General features: G+C 48.2%; 1 protein-coding gene across 1 annotated transcript in view; it reads left to right on the top strand.

The window, feature by feature from the left end:
• Hipk2 (homeodomain interacting protein kinase 2) overlaps positions 1-9517 on the top strand; it is a 134803-nt gene extending 125286 nt beyond the window's left edge. The window contains 1 exon segment of the mRNA XM_042054430.1: positions 284-9517. Within this exon segment, the coding sequence (XP_041910364.1) occupies positions 284-745 (462 nt within the window). The 3' untranslated portion in view covers positions 746-9517.
• Positions 9518-22329: the final 12812 nt, after the last annotated feature.

The following is a 22329-nucleotide window of genomic DNA, read 5'->3' as shown; positions in this document are numbered from 1 at the left end:
CACTTTCTCATTTCAGACAAATTTTTATATTCTCTGCTTTTTGGTTTTTTGAGACAGGGTTTTTCTGTAGCTTTGGAGCCTGTCCTGGAACTAGCTCTTGTAGACCAGCCTGGCCTCAAACTCACAGAGATCTGCCTGCCTCTGCCTAGAATTAAAGGCGTGCGCCACTGGCATGTTCTCTGCTTTTAAGGGAAGCATGTGATGTCACTCTTGCTTCCCACTCTGTCCCTCCTCCTTCCCCTCCTGCCCCTAACACCATCCCTCTGCTATGTTTCCTTCTCAGGCTCAGCAGCACATGGCTACGGACCGCACTGGGAGTCACCGTCGACAGCAGGCCTACATCACTCCGACTATGGCCCAGGCTCCATACACCTTCCCACACAACAGCCCCAGCCATGGCACTGTACACCCCCACCTGGCTGCAGCCGCCCACCTCCCCACCCAGCCTCACCTCTACACCTATACCGCGCCCACAGCCCTAGGCTCCACCGGCACTGTAGCCCACCTGGTGGCATCCCAAGGTTCAGCACGCCACACTGTGCAGCACACTGCCTATCCGGCCGGCATCGTCCACCAAGTCCCCGTGAGCATGGGGCCCCGGGTCCTACCCTCACCCACCATCCACCCCAGTCAGTACCCAGCCCAGTTTGCCCATCAGACCTACATCAGCGCCTCGCCAGCCTCCACCGTCTACACTGGATACCCACTGAGTCCTGCCAAGGTCAACCAATACCCTTACATATAAACACTGGAGGGACCCGCAGGGAGGGGGTGGAGGAGCTCCCAACAGACCTGGGGAGCTGGGGTTTATACTGCAGGTGCCGCACACAAACAATGCAAATGGGGCAGGGAGGGGGGACAGTTGGGACACAAGTGAGACTTGAACTAGGAAGTGGGAGGACGTAGAGCAGAGAAGAGAACCTTTTAAAAGGAAGGGATTAAGGAGTGGGAAATCTATGCTTTTTATTTTAAAAAAGAAAAAGGAAAAAAAGAAAAAGAAAAATGTTAGTAACAAAAGAGGAAAAAAAGAAAAAAACTCAGCTCACAAACCCATTCTGCACCAAACTGGAAAGGAAAAGAAGAGCTACAGGAAGATTCTGGAAGCAAGGGGCCCCAGTTTTTGAAGAACTTTATGAACTTTTTAAAGATTATTTTCATATGGCAGCAAGTGACATTGAAGAATTTGCTGTCAGGGACACCTGATATGGAAATCCAATAGATTTTTTTAATTAATTGAACATGAAAATTAGGGATTTTTCCGGAACTCCAAAAGGGTCAGCACCCCTTTCAAATATCAGGCCGTGACCTGAGGGGGCTCATATTTGGGGATTGGTCTGGGGTTGGCAAAGTACAGTTCTGGCTGATCCGTCAGGAACAGTGGGGTCAGCCAGACTGATGGAAGACCCCTCAGGAGAGGGGCGGGTTTCCTCTTTTGGGGCATTCTGGATAAATCTCTAAGCAATGTTATTCCTCAGATATCATAATAATGTGTGTTGCAGTCTTTAATTTTTTTTTCTTTTCTGTGATTTTTTTTTTTAATCTTGAATCAACCCCTAGTCATGTAGCATAGGGCTAGGTCGTCACGGACACCCTAGTAGAATGTAGCACTCTGCGCCCTCGTTTCCTACCTTGTGTTCAACTCCAGTGATACCAATAGACTATTCCTCAATATAATTGCACAAAACAAGTGATCTAGCATAGGCATGGAACCAATGTTGTGGTCTAGGTGAACGAGTGAGTGTGCGTGAGCACGTGTGGGTGTGAGCAGGGCTGCCACCCTCCCCGTGTGTCCCTTGGCACCGCCGTCACAGCCCTTGCAGTCTTGATTTTACATCATTCCCTCCTAGTGCCTTAACGACCGACAGACAGACAGACACGGTGAAGGGTTACTTCCACTGGTACTCCAAGGAACTGGCTGGGGCAGGTCAGATATGTTCTCAGCTCTTTTGTTAAGCAGTTAAGAGTATTTTACTTGGATCTTTTTGTTTTTGTATTGTTTTAATGTCATGTGGATTGTCTTTCCTGGGCTCATTGTGAGCAGAAGGAAAGTAAATAACTAAAAGTGGGGAGTCGTGGATCTCAGGAGAGATGTAAGAGCCAGGTGGGGGACACTGGTGACAGCTGGTTCTTCTGCTGAGTTTTCCTCTGAGGACAGAGGTCCAGAGAGACTCCCCGCCCTGCCCTAGCTCTGCCACACATGGTGAGAGGGGTCTTAAGGATGTCAGCTTCGCCTGGCAGCTGCCTCAGCCTCCAGACCCACCACCCACTTCCCCGAGCCATCTGGGGAGAGGCAGGAGACCTGTTCCCATTTCTGCTTCCCTCCCCAGTCCCTCCCTCCCACAGAAGCCTGGTAGTCTCAGACACACCTGCGTATCTCTCCACCAGCTCCAGGGACTGTGGTCGCGCTCCCCTGCAGACCGCCACTGCTAAGTTTGCTGTTGCTTCTTTCCTGAAATTAACCTAGGTCTCCCAGTCCACTTGGATCTCTGCCTTTGAGAGAGATGAGCAGGCAGAGGGGCTGGAGGAACATTTGGGAAAACACTCCCATGGACAATTAAGCCTCAAAGAAATCTGCCCTTCACCCTCTGCATTCTGGATGTTTTCTCCAGCTTTGAACAGTGAGGTGGGTAGGAATTTTCTGTTCCTACTGAGAAACTCTGAAGCCATGGAGGTTGGAGACCAGTCAGGTCCAGGATGGGACATAGTAGCATGGTATGGATTGTTTGAGCCTGGTGTGAGTCCTATCTAGCCCCTAGTCCACATCTTCAGGTAGAAGGTTTGTGGTCAGCAGTCCAGCCTTCCCAGTATCCCTCCCTGTCTTCCCTCTGCAGGCCCTGAGCAATCTACTGTGAAAGACTTTCCTCATGAGACCTGCCTTCCTTCAGTAACGAAGCTTACTTAGCTTTTAGCTGTGAAAAACTCCGGAAATTCTCCCACCCATCAGTTCTTATAAAGTCCCCCAACTGGATATGTCTTAGTGCACCTTTGGCCAAAAAGAAGAGATGCTAGAGCCTGGCGAGGCCTGACCCACCTGCAGCCAAGGACTAGCTGGAAGCATAGTGAATGGAACAGGCTTGCAGGAGGAAGCTGAATCCTTGTCCTAGTCAGAACCACGTTTAGCCCAAGCCTGGCTTTAGCTGAAAGTGAGACAACAGGAAAAGTCAGTTCAAAGTGGGGTGGGGGTCAGAGCCTTTGGAGAACCCCTGAGCCAGAGGTTCCTAGAGCTCCACCAGCGTGGAACCATCTGTCACGGAGCTGCCAGCAGTCAGGTGGCAGCAGTTTCCCGTGGGACCTTCTCGAACTAAGTCCTGACTGGAAGTGGGCCTGGGTTTCCTTGCTGTGTGGCAGCCTCTGGAGGGCCAGCGCGGTCCAGAGCTGGTCGAGAGGAGGGATGACTTGTCCCTCCATCTCTTCTTGTCCACTGACACTGAGGCACCCTGCTCTTCCACCCATTCTGTCCTTTCCCCTTCTCCTTCCAGACCAACCATGAATGTTCCTTGTTGCTCATAAAGTTAGTCTTATCGTACTGATTATTTGTGTTATTGCCACTGTAATTATGATCATTATCACCTTGTTGCTATTTTAGTCAGGGTGTGAAGTACACATTTATTCCAAGTATCTTTGTGTTTTCTTCGTAATATGTAAATTTGTTTTATTATAGCTGTGAGTATGTGAGTAGACTGGAGGGACATACAGATGTCCAGTCTTGTCTGAGGGAATGGAGAAAAAAGAAGGAAAGAAGGCTCAGGAATTAGGAAAAATTGTTTCTGTCATCTCTGTCCCATAGAGAGCTGCAAAGAAGGCTACTGCAAAGCAGAGACTCGGATACATTGGGTCCTTCTCGCATGGCCCAGCTGGGTACTCAACCGCTATTGGTACAATGTCTTTTGGACCTTTGGCAGTTTCTCCCATGTTCTCTGTGTTTCCCTCCTCGTCTGAACTACTGACCAGATCTTAGCCTGCCTCACATCTGACAGTCAGCATCCAAAGGCCCCTCTCAAAGCTGCCCCGACCTTTCCTTACCTTCAGTTTTCCCGTCACTCAGCTCAGCTCTTTCAATGCAGAGACAGTGGTCCCACCCAGAAGCCATTAGGTGTAGAGAAGGTGATGAGCAGCCAGTGCCTCCTTGTGAGATATTTCTGCCTCACTCTGTCCTTCTGCTCAGTTGCTACCCTTCCCGTTTCCCTAGTCTGCTTCTTTCCCAGACATCTTCCAAGCACGCAGTTCTAGGGAGTGAAGTCAAGGAATGAGACATGAGAGCCCCACGCAGACAGAGACCAGCAGCTGCTCAGATGCTGCGGGACTCCTTCTAAATCACTGGCAAGTGAAAGGCACCTCCCTCCCGGGCTCTAGCTGTGCCCTTCAGTGCATGTGTTGTGTGGATGGGTGTGTTTGTGTGTGTGTGTGTGTGTGTGTGTGTGTGTGTGTGTGTTACCCACTGTCACTCAGAACAACCAGGCCTCCGGTGAAGGAAGTTCCCCCAAACAGAAGATAGTCACTCGGCAAACCTCCATTCCACTCCCGTGCCTCCCCTGATCTCAAGTCCATGTACAAGAGTTACACAAGGCCCCAGCCAGTTAGCACCCTCATCTAAGTTCCCGAGGTGCTCATTACCTCATCCCTTTGCAAAGATGGAAGAAAGGCTGCTGTCCTTAGTACTATGTATGCTCTCAGTGGGAGGGGGCCACTTAGTCCTTAGTAGACCATGTGTCTCTGGGCCTTCTCTAGTGAAGAAACGCTGCTCAGCTTGAGGAAGATGAGAAGGAAACAGGTCTGTGGCACCTCGTGACCCTCAGGTCAGCAGACTCTGCTGCTCGCTGGGTTCTTACTGACCATCTGGGCCTTAGCACACGGGCCTTTGTGTCAGATGTTGGGGTGATGTTTTAGGAAAGCAGATGAGCAGGCCAGTGGGTAGGCAAGGCTGGTGTTCATGTCAGTTAACCCTGTGAAGTGGATGTGGTTGGTGTGGTTCAGAGGAAAAGGGGCGGGGGGGGGGGGGGCGGTGTCCCCTGGACTGTGTTCAAGTTTCTCTCCTTCCTGTGGCAAGGTTGTTTTCCACTATAAAAGCCAACTTGGCTTTGTTCTGTTTGCCTCTAAGGACTGGAGCTGACCGACCATTGCATGGAGCAGGTCAGGAAGGGAGGTCAGCACAGCCGATAGGACCTCCCTAGACCAGCTCTTGGGAGATGCAGACACTTTTGAACGGTGTGGCAGGGGAGTGCGTTGGCTGACTGTAGTGAGTGGAGTTAATGTTGAGGAGGCTTAAGGAAGGAAGTATTCCTGGTGGTTCATGGTAGTAAGGGTGATTGGGTCCTCACTCCGTCCCTCGCTCCCCCAGGTTCTCACCATCTGGCTGAGGGCAGAGTAGGATGTGCGCATGGCTCTTGCTGGCCTGCCAAGTAGCTGCTAGGACAGAAAACAGAAGAAAATTGCTTGGTGCCCTCAGCTAGCAGAGAGAGTTCCGTGAGAGGCAAGGTCTCCTTCCATGGCCCAGCCTGAAATCACACAACCCCCCAGCCAGCCATTGGACCACAGCATATTCTGTCCCAGGGTCTCCCGGGCTTCTCTCCTCATTTCCTGTTTTCCCTCTTACATGCTTTACAGATTTTCAGTGGGGGCCTCAAAATTAAGCAGGCCAGAGATGTCCTTACCAAATTAGAGAGGAAAGCAAAAACTGTCCCTTTCTATAACCAAAGACACCTTTACAGGTGGACAAGTGTCATCCCCTGTTCCCTTGGGCAATACTGGCTTCAGTGATGCAATTCCATTGATTTCCCTCCCGATCCTGCCTCCTTTTTTTTTAATCTCACTGCATTTATTTCAAAACCACTCATCTTTAAAGAGGAGTGGAGTCTGGTCCTAAGTGCTGCTGTTCCTAGGGAACTGAGGTCCCTACAGTGTTCATTTGTGCTTAATCTCATGCTTCTGTGGGGAGCTAGCAGACAAGCAAGCAACCCTTCCCTGGTGACCCACTCTGCCTCTCGGGCTCCGGATGCACAGGGCTGGCTTGAGATGGCAGCATCTGTCCACCTGCCCGGTCTCAGCAAGCAGTACTCAGACAAATCCATCAAGCCACTAAAGAACCAAAGATGGCAAAAGGAGGCGTAATTAATTGCAAAAGCAACCTCATGAGCACTTTGACACTGCGGCTCACTGTAGTGACCAACTGAGGCGAGGTTTCCCGGGTCTTTAGAGCAGTCCCCTTCCTTCTGGCTCAGAGTTGCCAGAAAAGAGATCCTGAGGCTCCTTGTCACAGACCCTTCCCCAATCCTTTCAGGGTCCCTCATCCCAGACCCGTGCAGGAGAGCACTGCACAGATGACCTCCTGCTGCACACAGCAGTGTACTAGGGTGTTCACAGTATGCTAAGGCCTTGCTGAGCATCCTCTCCAGACCCATCACGGCCACCCACCCCTGGCAAGAAGTCAATACCCCCTGTTTGACAGATGGAAGAGCTGTCCCTCTGAGAAACTGGAATGTGTGAAAGGAAAAGCATGATATATTTCAGAATCCCCAAGTTTTTAATCCTATTTTTTTGTTAATCAGAACTTTACTGATGTAAAATTTTGTTTCCCTGTTTAACTAACCACAGCGACAGCCTATCTCTAATGGGTCATTCAGTGACGCTCCCGTTCCCTGAGTGCCAAACACAGGCTAAGAATTGCTCAGTGAGCCCCGTGACACCAGCCGCGGCAGTACCTGTACAGATGAGGCACCTGGCTTAAAGCACCCGTAAGCTTCCCAGGCCACCCATCTGGTGAGAAGGAACAGGCTTGACCTTCTATCTGCTTGGCTCTAGAACTAGCTCACAGACCCAATCTCAGCTGCCTCCCTGTGTACAGCAAGGACAGTCCTTTGCCGAATATCACGCTCTGTCTTCCCTATGCTGCTGTGGGCTCAGCATGTCTTTGCAAAGAGGGTTCCTGGATGGGATGCAGGTGGAAGAGGAAGAGTTTGACTTTAAGAACAGTCGGGAAGTTTCTCTGGATTCCTGGAATTCCTTTCTGGTTTCTTTCCAGCAACTAGCTTTAGTCACGCTGCTACAACTGTCAGACTGAAGGGAACATGTTCTTTTCTTTTATAAAAATAAATAAATAAGATGATTTTTCTTGCTTATAGTTAATCCTAGAAAGGCAATACTAAAAGTATATATTTTTTCCAAAATGCTATTTTTTACTGTACTTGATAAATATCTTGGCAGCTCTGATCTCTGTACCAGACCCTCTCTTCAGCTCTGGGCAGAACCAGGAGCCAGGTTCACACCAAATTTGTAAATACCATCTGGGTCTGTGTCCAGGAACTTTTTTTTTTTTTCTATGAAGAAACAAACAAAAACAAAAAAGAAGAAAAAAAGAGGAGGAAGGGGAGGATGAAGGCAAGCTGGGAAGAGGAACAAAATCGAGTTTTCTTGCAAGAGAGGCCTTCTCAAAGAGATGGACAGAGCATGATAGAGCAAAGCAACCAAGCCAGGAAGTGAGAAAGAGGCGCCTCAGACTGCCATGCCATTGGGAGCGCTACCGCCACAGTTTAGTTCCCCCGAGAGGTCACGAAAACCTAGAAATGCTTTAGGACTAGATTTTCATTTCTTAAAGACTCTTACCATGCACTGTATCTGCTCAGTTGTTTTGGTTGGGCTTCTTGTTTCTCTTTTCTTTAAAAATGTATTTACTGACTGTCTCCAGGCTTGTTTGCCTAAGTTCTTAGGTCGTTTACATGAGTTCTAAATTCTTGTAGAACTTTAACTTCATTGGAAGTAAACCCAGCTAGCACAGCTCTGAGGTCCCGGCTGGCGTCAGTGGTGTCTGGGCCTCTGGCAGAGCCCCTCGCAGCGCTCTCAGATGGTTTAGATACGTCACCTTACGCAAACTGTGACCCAATGGCAATGATTACCTCAAATATGGGCATTCGTCCTGGTTTTAGCCTTTTCTGAAATCATGTAGCCAGCTTGATCTTGTCATTCAAAAGACTATGAATTCTCTGTGGGCTGAAAGTAAGGATTAATGCATACCCTGGTCACTGTTGCCGAAGTGAGTCCTGAGAATAGCTCGCCGCTCCACCAGAAGTGAACCCAAGGAAGAGATGGCTTTGTGTCATGATCAGTGTGATGTTTGAGGCTGTGTGGAGCGTGTTCCTCACCACGTAACTTGCCCTTTGCACTCTCCAGTATCAAGTAAACTACACAGTTAACTGTGGATACTCAAACATACTTCTGGCTACATTTTATAGTTAAAGTATTTTATAGTTTACATTTAACCTGGTACTTTTTAAAAGAAACTTGTTCCTAACTGCCATCTTCAACCACAGCAACTGATTGACTCTCACACCAGAAGCTGCGTCTCCCCAAGGCCCGCATGTCCCGCTGTACTGCTTGTAGCCCGATATGCGCATTTCCTTTATTATTGCTTTCCAGGGACCCCGAGAGAATGAGAGGAAGTCTAGAGGGAATGGGAGGGGTGAACCCTGAACCGGGCCAGATGCCGGCTCCCATGCCATGTGTCTCGGCACTCGTTGTCGAGGCCTTGACAGCGTGGAGAGGCGCTGAGAAGTGATCCCTGCTCCGTCAACTTTGTCTTGGCTTGAATGCCTCCTTCATGACTAGATCCCTCACCTGGCAGTGGGTGATGCTGCTTCTCAGCAGCTCTGAAGGTATGGTTGCTGTTTCTGGGTCCCCAGTGAACCTCTGGTCAGCATTTTGAGAGGGAGAACCACACCCTTATGCCGTTTTCACTGGCCAGGTTTTCCACATATCACGGTCTTAGTCATTTTTCTTTAAAAACAAAACCCATGTAAAATGATGTATACTTTAATTTACCCATTGTCCGGCTACGCTGTGAAACCTAGTTCAGAGGCCTCTGCTGGACATAGGTGCTTCTGAGCCGAAGGAGATGGGGTGGGCGAAGGGTGGCCCATGGCGCTGGGTCCACGGAGGGGATTTACAGTGACTGAAACAGGCCTCAGAGCCAAGCATGTGCTCCACTGGTAAGCAGGAGAAGACAGGAAATAGCAGTTTTCCTGATCGTCTTGTTGGGTTTGGGGGTGTTTTATTTTTGTTTTGTGCTTTGTCTTTAAGACAGGGTCTCGCCATGTAGCACTGGCTGGTCTGGAACCTACTATATGGACTGGGGTTTATTTTTTTTCTTGTGCTACCACTGAACTGTGGAGGACCCATGGTGATCAATGTGTGATATGATTGTTCCCCCAGACACCTTGAGAGCTGCAGCACGAGGTACAGGGCTTCTCACCTCTGCTTGCTTTGCCCCTGCGGCCAGTGCTGACGGTGTGCTCTGTGTCTCTGAGAATGAATGTCCTGTACAGTGGTCTTCATCTCACCTCCTTAGTCACACCCCAAGACTCCTGGTGTGTGTGTGTGTGTGTGTGTGTGTGTGTGTGTGTGTGCGTGCATGCGTGTGTGTGTGTGTGTGTGTGTGTGCGTGTGTGTGTGTGTGTGTGTGTTTTCCTTTGCACTAATAAACCAAATGAATTTTGTGTCATTGTCTTTGGAGCTAACCCATGTTTTTTAAAAAGAGAGGTATAGAAATGGACTTTTCATTGTTATTTGAAAAGTTTAAATTTACTGTATCTAAAGAAGGGCTCTGCTGTCGCTCTTTTTAGTTTCCTCTCAACCAACTTCCAAAATGGATCTCCCCTGCCCTCCCCCTTGCGTTGGCTCCTTGCTCCTGTAGCCTCCTCTGCCCCTGCTGTCAGCACAGACCATGCTCTCTCTGCTCAGGCGCTCAGGCGCTCAGGACGCCAGGAAGCTGCAGTCAACTAGAAGACTTGCTTAGCCTTGAGAGCCGCTCCCTGCTGGGCTGACGGCTGTGGGTTTGCTTTTGATGTGTCAGTGCTTTGGCTCAGGTTAGGAGGAAGGACGTAAGAAGTTGAACGTGAGTGACTTGCCATCCTCTAGCTTCCGGTGACTCTGAGCGAGACGAATACACACACACCCTCCAAAGCAGAGGCCCTGTTCACGCTGCCTCCAAGTCGGCTAGCTCCCTGCCCTTCCACATCCCTCTCTCTTGTGTACTGCCCATTTGAGGCTGGCTTTCTTCCATGGGTTACCCAGGGCACAATCATTTCTAGCCCCAAAAGCACCCTTCACCCCTTTGTGTGTGTGTTATTTTAACCAAATGAAGTTGACAAGAAAGGCGTATGTTGGGGCTGCAGGATTCCTAGTGTAGTAGAAGCACTGTATAGATAGAGATGTTGATATATATGTTTGTGTATATATATATCAAGCCAAATTTTCTGATAGGAAAAGTATAGCTTTATGGATGAGAAGGAAGAGGAGCCCTTTAGAGGTTGGAGCCAGCATTGATGTGTCCAATGAGCAAGGTGCATCCTGTTCCTTCACACGCAGCTAAGGCCCCAGCACCCAGCCCTCGCCGCCCACCTCACCTCAGCAGAGCTGGGAGACCATGAGGGTTCTGCTGCTCTGCTGGTCTCCAGCAACCACGGCCTGGGAGAGTGAGGGACACGGACCAGAATGACTGGGGTTTTCCATCCATTTTGCTCTGACCACATGCATTGAGCGACAGCCTGATATTACGTCACATTTCAAAAAAAAAAAAGTGGCGCCGTGAAGATGGCCAGCGAGAGAGATCGGTAGCCATGCTTACCTTTCAGCTGCCTGTGGGTTCAGGACGCTCTGGGCAGCAAGACACACTCCCTGGGACTAAAACGGAGAAGAGGGGACCTGTCACTGTCCATTCCCCAGTCCAAGGAAGGCGGCTCCCTCCCCCGGGTCATCTCACCTAGATATTTCTCTAGCAGGTCATCTCAGCTCAGTCTTGACAACCCCTTGAGAGCCCTGGCCAGCGTGCCCTTCACTGTACGGTGTCTGTAATAAAGTGTTAATCCCTGTTAATCTGTGTGGGAACTATTGCGTGCAACAGTATTTTCTCGTGTACCTCTTTTTCCTCTGTGGCGTGTCTCTCTTCTTTTTATTTATAAATGTCTACTTTTGTTTAAAAGGACAAACCAGTGTGTTGTAGACCTCTCTGTAACCTGTTCCTTAGTCTCATTATAGGTATGTTATAAGGGTGGATATTTTACTTGGCTTTAGAATGTTTTTCAAGAAAACTAATTCTTAACTGATGAAGTTGTCGCTACTAAAATGCTTGTTTTCATCATGATGTCGTGCGCTTCTAAATTAATCATCATTTTCGTTGTAGAAAAATGGAGTGAATTTATATTAGTCTTGGAAACTAATAATAGCATTGTAAATTTATGAGATGATTTTAACAGAAAAATTATAGAAGAATATAGTTATTTTAATTGTAATATTACTAACTGTAGGGTGAGGAAGGGGGGGTCCTGTTGTGGTGAACTCTGTTATAGCTTGTTACTCAGTTTCTTTTTGATCATTTTTTCGGTCTCTGAGGTGAAGCGAGTTATTAATGGAATCTGTACACTCACATATGCATATTGTATATGTGTAGAGATGTGGTCACACTGTCTTGGAATTACATTAAACTGTTTGGAATCACTGTACTTTGCCCAGCAGCTTCCTTCTCCAGAGCCTCGCTAGGGGGCACCATTGCGATGTAATGTCTGCAAGGAAGTTCCTTAGCCTTTCCGAGACTGCTCACTGTCTCCGGAAGGATTCACACTGAAAACTAGAGCTTTTCTCCTACATCTGTATTCTGCTCTTTCATCCTGAACTCCACAGACAACCTCAGTGCTCCATGGCCTCACTGCCGGTGCGTGCACACACATGCATACGTGCACGTGCACACACCACCTCAGGAAGCCCAGAAGATGCCAGGTCCTCCCCTACTCACAGCTCCTTACTTCTGTGACTTGTTTTGGTTTTCGCCACGTATCTACAAAATTGGCCATTCCTTTCTCTCCAGCCTATCAGACACCATTGCATTCTGGCTTTATGATTTGCCTGCTCCATGGGCTTCACATCCATGCAGTCATGCATTATTTGTCCTTCTGTGTTCGTCTTATTTGGGAATAATGTCTTTAGGGTTAGCATTTTCTTTTGCAGATTGAGTAGTAGTCTACTCTAGGAAAACACCACATTTGTATGAACATCTGCCCGGCTTTTCTGTGGCTTTTCTAACACCACTGTGAACTTGGGCCAAATTCTCTTCAAACCCCTGTGTTTGATTCTTTCAGATATGTCTTGTAAAGAGCCACATAGAGTTCCCCACAGTGGCCCACTCCACGTTCTCGGTGTCCAGCCTCCATGTTCTCCCATGTTCTCCCCAGCACTCTTGCCCTGGCTTACCTCTTCAGTACCTCGGGATCTTCTGCCTCCCAGTTCCCCCTAAATACTGTGGCCCCTTCTTACTCCCCCCATCTTCTCACCTGTAACTCCAGCAGCCACAGCCCCTTGCTCCCATCACTGCACCTGCTGTGGATCCACTCAGCCATCCAACTGCTCAGCTCATGAGATCTGCTGGAGCAGAGATCTGACCCTGCAGACTCCTGACCCATAGACCCCTGACCCTGCAGACTCCTGACCTCCGCAGACCCCTGACCCTGCAGACCCCTGACCCTGCAGACTCCTGACCCATAGACCCCTGACCCTGCATACTCCTGACATCCCTAGACCCCTGACCCTGCAGACTCCTGACATCCCTAGACCCCTGACCCTGAAGATCCCTGACCTCCATAGACCCCTGACTCTGCAGACTCCTGACCTCCGCAGACCCTTGACCCTGCAGACTCCTGACCCATAGACCTCTGACCCTGCAGACTCCTGACCCCATAGACCCCTGACCCTGCAGACTCCTGACCTCCGCAGACCCCTGACCCTGCAGACCCCTGACCCTGCAAACTCCTGACCCATAGACCCCTGACCCTGCAGACTCCTGACCCATAGACCCCTGACCCTGCAGACTCCTGACCTCCCTAGACCCCTGATCCTACAAACCACTGACCCTGTAGACCATTGGACCAGCAGGCCCCTAACCAAGAAGACCCTCAATAACAGATCCCCCAACCTCTTCAGCCATGCAGACAAATGGCCTGTGGCTTTAGCCAGGCCCCTGTATTTCACAAACTCCTGTGACTGCTCCACTGCCTGCCTTCCTTGGATTCCTGTTCTTCAGGGTAACCAGAGAGACCTCCAGCTTCCTTAACTCCAGTTCCTCTCCAACTCCGGGAGAGTCAGCCTCACCCCTGCCTTTCCTTCCATGTCCTGGTCACTCAGCCAGAGGCTGCGGAACCTGGACTGCCCAGGAGCAACCCAACCCTATCCTGCAGAAGCAGATCAGTGGATCCAAACCGTCTCAAGCACTGAGGTCATCCCCTTCCACACCATCAATTTATTATCTGTTGATTTATTTGGGGGGACTTGGGTTTGAACACAGAACATCACTCTACTGCTAAGTATATCCCCAACCCTTTTTCAGTTTTTGGAATGTGAGAAATGATCTTGCTGATTTGTTCAAGTTGACCTCAAACTCACTGTAGAGCTCAGCCAGGCCTCAAACATGTAATTCTTCTGCCCCAGCTTCCCAAGTAGTTGGGATGACAGGCATATGCTACCAAGCTAGGCTCACCAATTCTTAAATACTTGTCCTACTTAAACTCATAAAGAAATGCCATGGGGCTGGAGAGATGGCTCAGAGGTTAAGAGCACTGTCTGCTCTCCCAGAGGTCCTGAGTTCAATTCCCAGCAACCACATGGTGGCTCACAACCATCTGTACTGAGATCTGGCGCCCTCCTCTGGCGTGCGGGCATACATCGAGGCATAATGTTGTATACATAATAAGTAAAAAAAAAAAAAAAGAAATGCCATGTAGGGTGCCTTCTATGGGGACACTGCATTTGATGGCACTTCTAAAACAATGCTGGGCTCCAGACCCCCTTGTGATAAAGACACTTGACATCCCATGTCCTTTATGTTCTGTCTTGGGTTTTGTGGCAGCGGCTCTCTCAAAATCTTTACCCATGAACCAGGACTGCTTGTGAGAGACTGCTTAAGCCTTGATGGGTGGAAAGCCAGAGGCAGAAGGAAAATTCTCATGCCAGAAGGCAACCCTCTGAGTGGGGAAGGACAGTTACATGTTCTAAGGTGCCACAGGCCACTGAGGTATGGACAGCAGGCTGAGTGCTTGGTCCCAGTCAGTTCAACTCCAGGATCTCTCATTTATCCCTGGGAAATCTGGGAAGCGCCTAGATGCCTGCTGCCTCAATAGGTGACCTTGGAATAAAGTTACCACGTGTGCAGATTGGCCAGACAGCCCCCCAAACCCTTTTCATTGTGTTGGGCCATTGAAAGTATTGGCTTGTTCTTGCTATTGAGCCTACTTCAGTATAGAGATCAGTTCCTGAAAGGGAATCCCTTCGACAATAAAAATCTAAAATACGGGCCACTGTGATGCCTCTGTGGGTCAATGGTGCCTGCTGCCAAGCCTGAGGACCCGGTTTGATCCCAGGACCCACGTGGTGAGAGGAGAGAGCCAGCTCCTGCTGTCCTCTGACCTCTGCAAGCACAGCGTGGCACATGTATTCAACACACATGCACTAAGATGAAACAGAAAATGTGTGGCATTGGCATGGCAGGTGAGAAAATAAAGAAACTGATCTTAGGGCAAGAATATTGTGATCCAGGTAAGGCTTGAATACAGCCTGGACCAAAATGAAACACTGGAAAAACTGAACCAAATGCCCCCCAACTCAAGGGGGCTGGTCAGGAATGGCTGGAATGTTCACGGTGGAAGTGGGCAGCATAACCTGGCAGCACGGTTTTGGGGATTTGGGTTGTTTTGTTAGATTGTTTGTTGTTTTTGTTTTGTCTTGTTCTGTTGGTTTTTAGAGACAGGGTTTCTCCATGTAGCCCTGGCTATCCTGGAACTCGCTCTGTAGACCAGACTGTCCCAGAATCAGAGATCCACCTACTTCTACCACCCGAGTGCTGGGATTAAAGACATGTCCTGCCACCACCCTGCAAGGTTTGCTTTATTCTTCTCTGCAAGTTTTTTTTTAAAAAAAAATATTTATTTATTTACTATGTATATAATATTCTGTGTACATGTATACCTGCAGGCCAGAAGAGGGCACCAGACCTCATTACAGATGGTTGTGAGCCACCATGTGGTTGCTGGGAATTGAACTCAGGACCTTTGGAAGAGCAGGCAATGCTCTTAACCTCTGAGCCATCTTTCCAGCCCTCAGCAAGGTTTTATAAGAGGTTAAAATTAACAGGAACCAGACAGGCATGATGTTGAATGCCTTTAATCCCAGCACTATGGAGGCAGAGGCAGGCCATCTCTCTGAGCTGGTCTACAGAGTGAGATCTGAGAGGAGGAGCAAGGGACACTCCTCTATTTGAAAACAATCTAAAGAAAATGAAATTCAAAACGTGAAGGACTCTAGAAGTCAAAAAGGCCCACTGAGGAGGAGGAGGCAAGCTTGGCTCACACAAGCCCAGCACTCAGGAAGCTGAGGTGGAAGCGCCAAGAGTTCAAGGCCAGTCTGGGCTATGTAAGACCCTGGAGAGATGATGCAAAACAAAAAGAGGTGAAGAGGAAGAGAGAGGGAGAGAAATAGTTTTAGCTACAAAACCTAAGCAAAACTCAACTGAACAAATGAACCGGCCTCCAGCGAATGTCAAGACTGCAGTGTGGCGACCCATGTATATCACCCCCAGTCCCATGGCGACCCATGTATATCACCCCCAGTCCCATGGCGACCCATGTATATCACCCCCAGTCCCATGGCGACCCATGTATATCACCCCCAGTCCCATGGCGACCCATGTATATCACCCCCAGTCCCATGGCGACCCATGTATATCACCCCCAGTCCCATGGCGACCCATGTATATCACCCCCAGTCCCTTGAAGACTGTACCAATAGGTTGACAGAAAAACATGACAGAGCCACTAAAGAAGAAGGAAATTAGATGGCCCTGAAAACCTGGGAAGGGACTTTGATGGGGTGCAGATCATCAAAAGTATACTGCATCTCCGAGGGAACAATTGCCATAGAAACCTCACCCTGCCACTACAGTTTAGGAATGCGTCCTGCTGTTTACTTCTGCTCCCCGAGCCCTCAGACAGGTCCTAGGCTGGTAGTAACAGCTAGAGCTGGGCAGACTACACGCTGACCACCTGAGAGGTGGCCGAGGACAGCAACAGAGCAAGGGGAATCTCCAGAGGGTAGGGGACTTAACAGCACAATGTGGTAATATTTTGTTTGTGATCTAACAAATAAAATTTGCCTAAAGATCAGAGTGCTGATCTAAGCCACTAGTTAGCCATAGAGGCCAGGCAATGGTGGCACACACCTTTAATCCCAGCACTAGGGGGGTGGAGACAGGAGTGATATGGCTGGGCAGAGAGAGCAATGTAAGGTGGGAGGAGACAGGAGCTCAAAGCATTCAGTCTGAGGATTCACAGAGGCAGGATCTTGCCCACTTCTGTCTGACGATTTGGTAAAGGTAAAAAGTCTCTCTACTGGCTGGTTCCTTTACATCTCTGATCGTTCAGCAATTATCTCGTTATTTGACTCAGGTTTTTATTATTAAGACCAATTAGAATTTGCGCTACAGCACAACATGCCAAGGAACAAAGGAAACTTTCCCCACCCGAGGAAGAGAATCGGAGCCCACTAGGAAATTCTTGGCCACTAGGAAATTTCTTTTTTCTTTTCCTGTTTGGAATTTTTCAAGACTAGGTTTCTCCACATAGCCCTAACTGCAGAATCTGGATTTTATACCCCAGGGGGATGAATTTCAGAACTCCTGTAAACCAGTGAATTCTCAGTAAACACCTCTTTGGCAAGTATCCCGCCTCTAGCCTGTTTTACACTTAAGACAGGCATGGTGGTGCAGTCTTTTAGGATCGGCACTCAGGAAGCAGAGGCAGGCAGATCTCTGAGTTCAAGACCAGCCTGGTCTACAGAGAAAGTTCTAGGACAGTCCAGGCTCTGTCTCAGGTAGGGGGAGGGCAGGACAAGAAATGGACAGGTGAGGTTTCTAAGTGCAAAGAAGAGTTTAGAAGGTTCTCCCACCAGTGGGGCTGTAGGAAGGGGTGAAGCAGCTTTGTTTCTGCTGGAGAGATGACTCAGTGGTTGAGAGAACTGGCTGTGCTTCCAGGCGATGTGGGTTCAAATCCCAGCACCCATATGGCAGCTCACAACTGTCTATAACTCCAGTCCCAGGCAATGTGATGCCTTTTTCTGGCCTCTTCAGGCAATGCATGCACATGGTGCCCACATGTACATGCAAGTAAAATAATACCCCTACACATAAAATAAATCCACACAGGAACAAGAACACATGGAAGCCCCACAGGTAAGACATTAGCAGCTATATTTGCCTCTGCTGGAATGGCCACATTTACCCTTCACCAGACAAACTTGGTGAGTGTAAAAATCAAGTCACAAATGATAATGGCCTTTGTTTCAACATAATGAACAAAAACTTAGAATCTGAGTCCCCAGAAACACATTTTTTTTCTCTACAAGATTTTCATGGGGTTCCTTGGCTTATGAAAGACCAGTGGCAAGGTGTCTCATCTATTTCTGAAAGAGGACAATAAGCCAGAAGAAGCAGCCACACAGAGGAAGGCCATGGAAGACTGTCAGCCTTATGATCTGTCGGTGTTGAGGAGAAGGCAGTGGTTCACTGGAGGCTGAAAGGAATGTCTCCAGGATGTTGTTGATTACAATAAAATAGTCCCACACTAGCCCACAATAGAGTATAATAAAAGTTTCTTTACTTAGGGGTAAACTCACAGACAACAGTCCTCTGCATGAGCCAGGAACAGGAACCAAATCCAGCAGCCAAGGGGCTTCACGTGCTTTTACATCTGTATATATAGTACATTTGACCATGCCCAAAGTGGGTCAGTATCTTAAAGGCTGTTGGCTGAAGGAATTCCCACAACACCTCCCCCTTTTGTCTAAAATAAGAGTTCTAAGCCTAGTGTAAAACTATAGTTTTATATATAATAAGAACAAATAGCAAGTATAAAATATCAAGCCTAGAACAAATATCAAGTATAAAAATTAGAATTACAACCAGCATAAACAATATCAAGCAAGAAACATGCTAAATGTTTTAAATAGTTATCTTATCCTAAGGAGTCTAAGTCTTGTATTAGAAATGGTTTGGCTAAGTCATGAGAGGAAAGTAACTATATTTAGTCTTCAACCCCATCAAAGACCTGAGAAGGGAAACAATATTACTTAAGTAAACAGGAAGCACAATCAAGCAACTTCCAAAAGGTACAATAAATGACAGAGACAACCAGCTACCTGGGCAATCATCCAAAGTTTCATTTGCAATGTTGGAGTAACCAACTTTAGCTAAGGCCTAGAGTAACTGACAGACCATTTTTAAAGGCAGGAAAAAAATTTAAAACCATCTTACCCTGTCTTGGCAAGATTTGGAAGTTTTTTTTCTTGTATCCTATTTGTCCAGTCTGGACACTGTGCATTTTGTCAGTGGTCAAGGCATGGGCATTTCTTCACTCAAAGGCCAGCTTTGCCAAGAGGAAAACAAGCTCCAAGTGGAGTATCTTCAGTGCTCAACATTCTCTCAGGAATAGATCAGTCCTGCCATGATTAATTGTGTATCATGCCAACAGAACCCTAAGTTATTTAAATGCCATATTCTACAGTTCTTTGAAGTGGTTGAAGATTACCACGTTGGGCACCTGACTGTTGTTGATTATAATAAAATAATTCCACACCATCTCAGAATGGAGTAAAATAAAGGCGTCTTTAGTTAGGGGTAGACTCACAGATCAACAGTCCTCTGCATGAGCAGGAAACAGAAACCAAATCCAGCAGCCAAGGGGCCCACAAAAGTTTTTCACATCTGTATATACGGTACATTTGACCATGCCCAACGTGGGCCAGTATCTTAAAGGCTATTGGCTAGAGGAGTTCCCACACATGACCTCCTTGGTGTGTTGCTCTTAGAGAAGTCATGTGAGAGAGATACAGATAAGCAGAATAGAGGTCTTTTCCCGAGGCAGCTCTGGTCACCCTCCACCTCAAGTCAGTCAGCCAGGAGACACTGTAGCCTCACAAGTAGTTTCCCAAAGGGCAAATCTTCCCAGCCTCACAGCTCCTAAGCATTGCCTAATCCCAAAGATTAGTCCTGGTCATTTAGACTGGCCTTTTATCTGCCTTGCAGGCCATGAGAACGCTAAGAAAACACCAGTTATGTGGCTTGTGCAGAGCCAAACTGCCCCTGGCCCTCCCAAAGTCTTCCCTTAGCATCCTCCATCACCCACTCTCCCTGTGCTGTGGCCTTGCCTGCTCCATCCTGAGGCCCAGGTTGAGAAGTGGGTGGAAATCACATAAAGAGACTGAGCCCCTAGGGTTAGGTATACTCTTAATTCTAATAAGAGGGTCACTCCCAAAGGGAAAAACATCAGCTGAGAACGTGAGAAATGGGTCTGGGGAAGAGACTGTTGGTGAGCCTTCCCTGGAGAGGAGACACAGCTTGGGGTTAGGGGTGCACACTTGTCTGAAGCAATATGGTTTGGCGCTGCCCTGTCTGCCTGCCCAGCCACAGAGAGTGCATTACAGGGAGCCACACTGGCACCACCTGAGCCAGCACAGACCACTTACTTGCAGATGGTGTCCTTAACTGGCTGGTGTGTAACCTGTGGATGGAGCACCCACCCTTTCTGTACCAATACAGCTTATAAAGGAAAGCATTTAACTGGGGCTGGCTTACAGGTTCAGAGGTTTAGTTCCTTATCCTCATGGTAGGGAGCACAGCAGTGTGCAGGCAGACATGATAACTGAGAGGTCTGCACCTAGATCTGCAGGCAGCAGGAAGAGAGAGAGAGCTACTGGGCCTGACTTGGGCCCTTGGAACCTCAAAGCTCACCACCAGGAACACACTTCCTCCAACAAGGCCCCACCTCCTAATCCCTCTCGGGTAGTATCACTCCCCAATGACCAAACCTTCAAACATATGAGCCCATGGGGGCTGGGACCTGAACTCAGGTCCTCTGCAAGAATAATAAGTGTTTTACCCACTAAGCCATCTCTCCAGCCCTGTGAGTCTTTAATAAGTAAGACGTGAAGGGTCTTCTCTGAACCCTCCAGCCCTTCCAGAGACTTTGATGGCCAAGCACAGGCTAGAACGAGATGCTACCAGGTGCCTGGTAGTGGTCCTTTACCAAACTAGTAAGTAGAGGGGCACCCCAAGACCCCCAGAATTCCCTAACCACTTTGTCCTATATCCTGTCCTCCTACTGACTTTTCCTGAAGACCCAAATTACCCATATCTGAAAAAAATATCTAGAATGCATGCAGAAAAGTTCATAGAAATGAGTAGTTTTGTCAAAAAAAATGTACACTCAAAAGGAGTGAACAAGACTGTGGGCTACATTTTTGCCTCTGAGGCATTTTCTGAAAATGGGCCAGGAGCTAAAAACCAAGACTCAGTTGCCAGCCAGCCAGCCATCCCACTCATGATTGCAGACACCAAGAAGTCAGGTCAGACTCCACTGCAGGCTGCATGGGGCTAGGAGGCTCCCCAGAGCCCCTCCAGCCCCTTCCCCCGCACACCTGGGTGCCAAAGACCAGAAGACCCTCAAAGGCTCATACCCAGCCCAACATGAGCATCACCCCATCCTCTTCTAAGCAGAATAGACCATTCTTCTACAGTGTTCCAGAATATTCTAGTGCTTTCTAGTTCATTTTCTCCCAGTATGTCCCTGGAGCATAAAATACAGATTCCCACAGGCCTAGCATGGTGTCTGTCATAGATAGGTGTTTTATTTCTATTGCTGTGATACAAGACCATGACCAAAAACAACTTGAGGAGGAAAGGGTTTATTCTCATTACTCTTCCAAATCACTGTTCATCACTGAAGGAAGTAAGGACAAAATCTCAAGCAGGGCAGGAACCTGGAGGCAGGAGCTGATGCAGAGGCCATGGAGGGTGCTGCTTACTGGCTTGCTCCTCATGGCTTGCTCAGTCTGCTTTCTTATAGGACCCAGGAACAGCAGCCCAGGAATGGCACCAGCCATAATGGGCTGGGCCCTCCCCATCAATCACTAACTAAGAACGTCTGCCCTGCAGGCTTGCCTGTCTGGAGACATGGAGGCATTTCGGGCTCCCTCTTCTTAGATGACTCTAACTTGTGTCAAGCTGACATAAAGCTAACCACTACAACTGAGCCCTTGTCAATTGAAACACAAACACATCTCTTTTCAGTTAGAATCTTCCCTTCCTCATTTGTCACTAAGTAGCATATTAATAAAAATGTTGCAATATAAATCATAAATAACTTTAAAAGTTCCACAGTCTTTACAAATTCAAATACTTTAAGATTCAGCCTCAGTGGACGATGGTGGTACATGCCTTTAAATCCCAGTTCTCAGGAACCAGAGGCAGGTGGATCTCTGAACTTGAGGCCAGCCTGGTCTACAGAGATAGTTCCGGTACAGCTAGGGCTACCCTGTCTCAAAAACAACAACAACAAAAAAAAAAAAAAAAAAAAAACACAGAAAGTTCAACCTCTAAAATATCTAGTCTCTCTTAAAATCCAAGGTCTCTGTAAAACTCCAAAATTTCTGGGCTGGAGAGATGGCTCAGAGGTTAAGAGCATTGCTTGCTCTTCCAAAGGTTCTGAGTTCAATTCCCAGCAACCACATGGTGGCTCACAACCATCTGTAATAGGATCTGGTGCCCTCTTCTGGCCTGCAGGCATATACACAGAATATTGTATGCATAATAGATAAATAAATAAATATTAAAAAAAAACTCCAAAATTTCTTTAAAGGTTCAGTCTCCCAACTGTGGGCTCCAGTAAAACAGAAAAATAAATAAATGCTTTCTTATTCCAAGAGGGAATAACTAGGACAGTCACGAGCTAAGCAAAGCAAAACCAAACTCCAATAGTGTAAATAACTCAGAGCCCAATGTCTGAGATCCCCTCAGGGTCTTCTGGGGTCCAAAGGGCTTGTCTCCCAGGATCAGGCAGGCTCCATTCCATAGCCGCTGCTGTCATTGGCCTTGTCCCATGTCACTCGTCTTCAGAATGCTGGGGTCTCAGCTGCAATTGGGCTACTTTAACCAACCACCTTTCCCAGACTCAGTTTATGGAACCAAAGCTGAATTCTGTACGACCCCTTCAGCCCTGAGGCTTCAGCTGCTACTGCGGCTGTGCCTTTCCTACATTCTCTCCTCGTCTCTCACGGTGCCAAGCCTCAGCTGCTCTCCATGACCCCCTCATGCCTTCAGAACGAGCACCACCTGGGAGACTCTCACAGGTGACCGACCCAGTTTGGCTGTCAGCATGAGGTCCAGTTTTGGCCGCCTCTGGAACACGGTTTCTTCGTGCTGACCCCAGGGAAACACTCCCCCAGAAGGTTTCACCTCATGATGCTGGTCTC

This window comes from Arvicola amphibius, chromosome 2 (genome assembly GCF_903992535.2).
Source record: "Arvicola amphibius chromosome 2, mArvAmp1.2, whole genome shotgun sequence".
Taxonomy (NCBI): domain Eukaryota; kingdom Metazoa; phylum Chordata; class Mammalia; order Rodentia; family Cricetidae; genus Arvicola; species Arvicola amphibius.
This window is presented reverse-complemented; position numbering and strand designations above follow the sequence as displayed.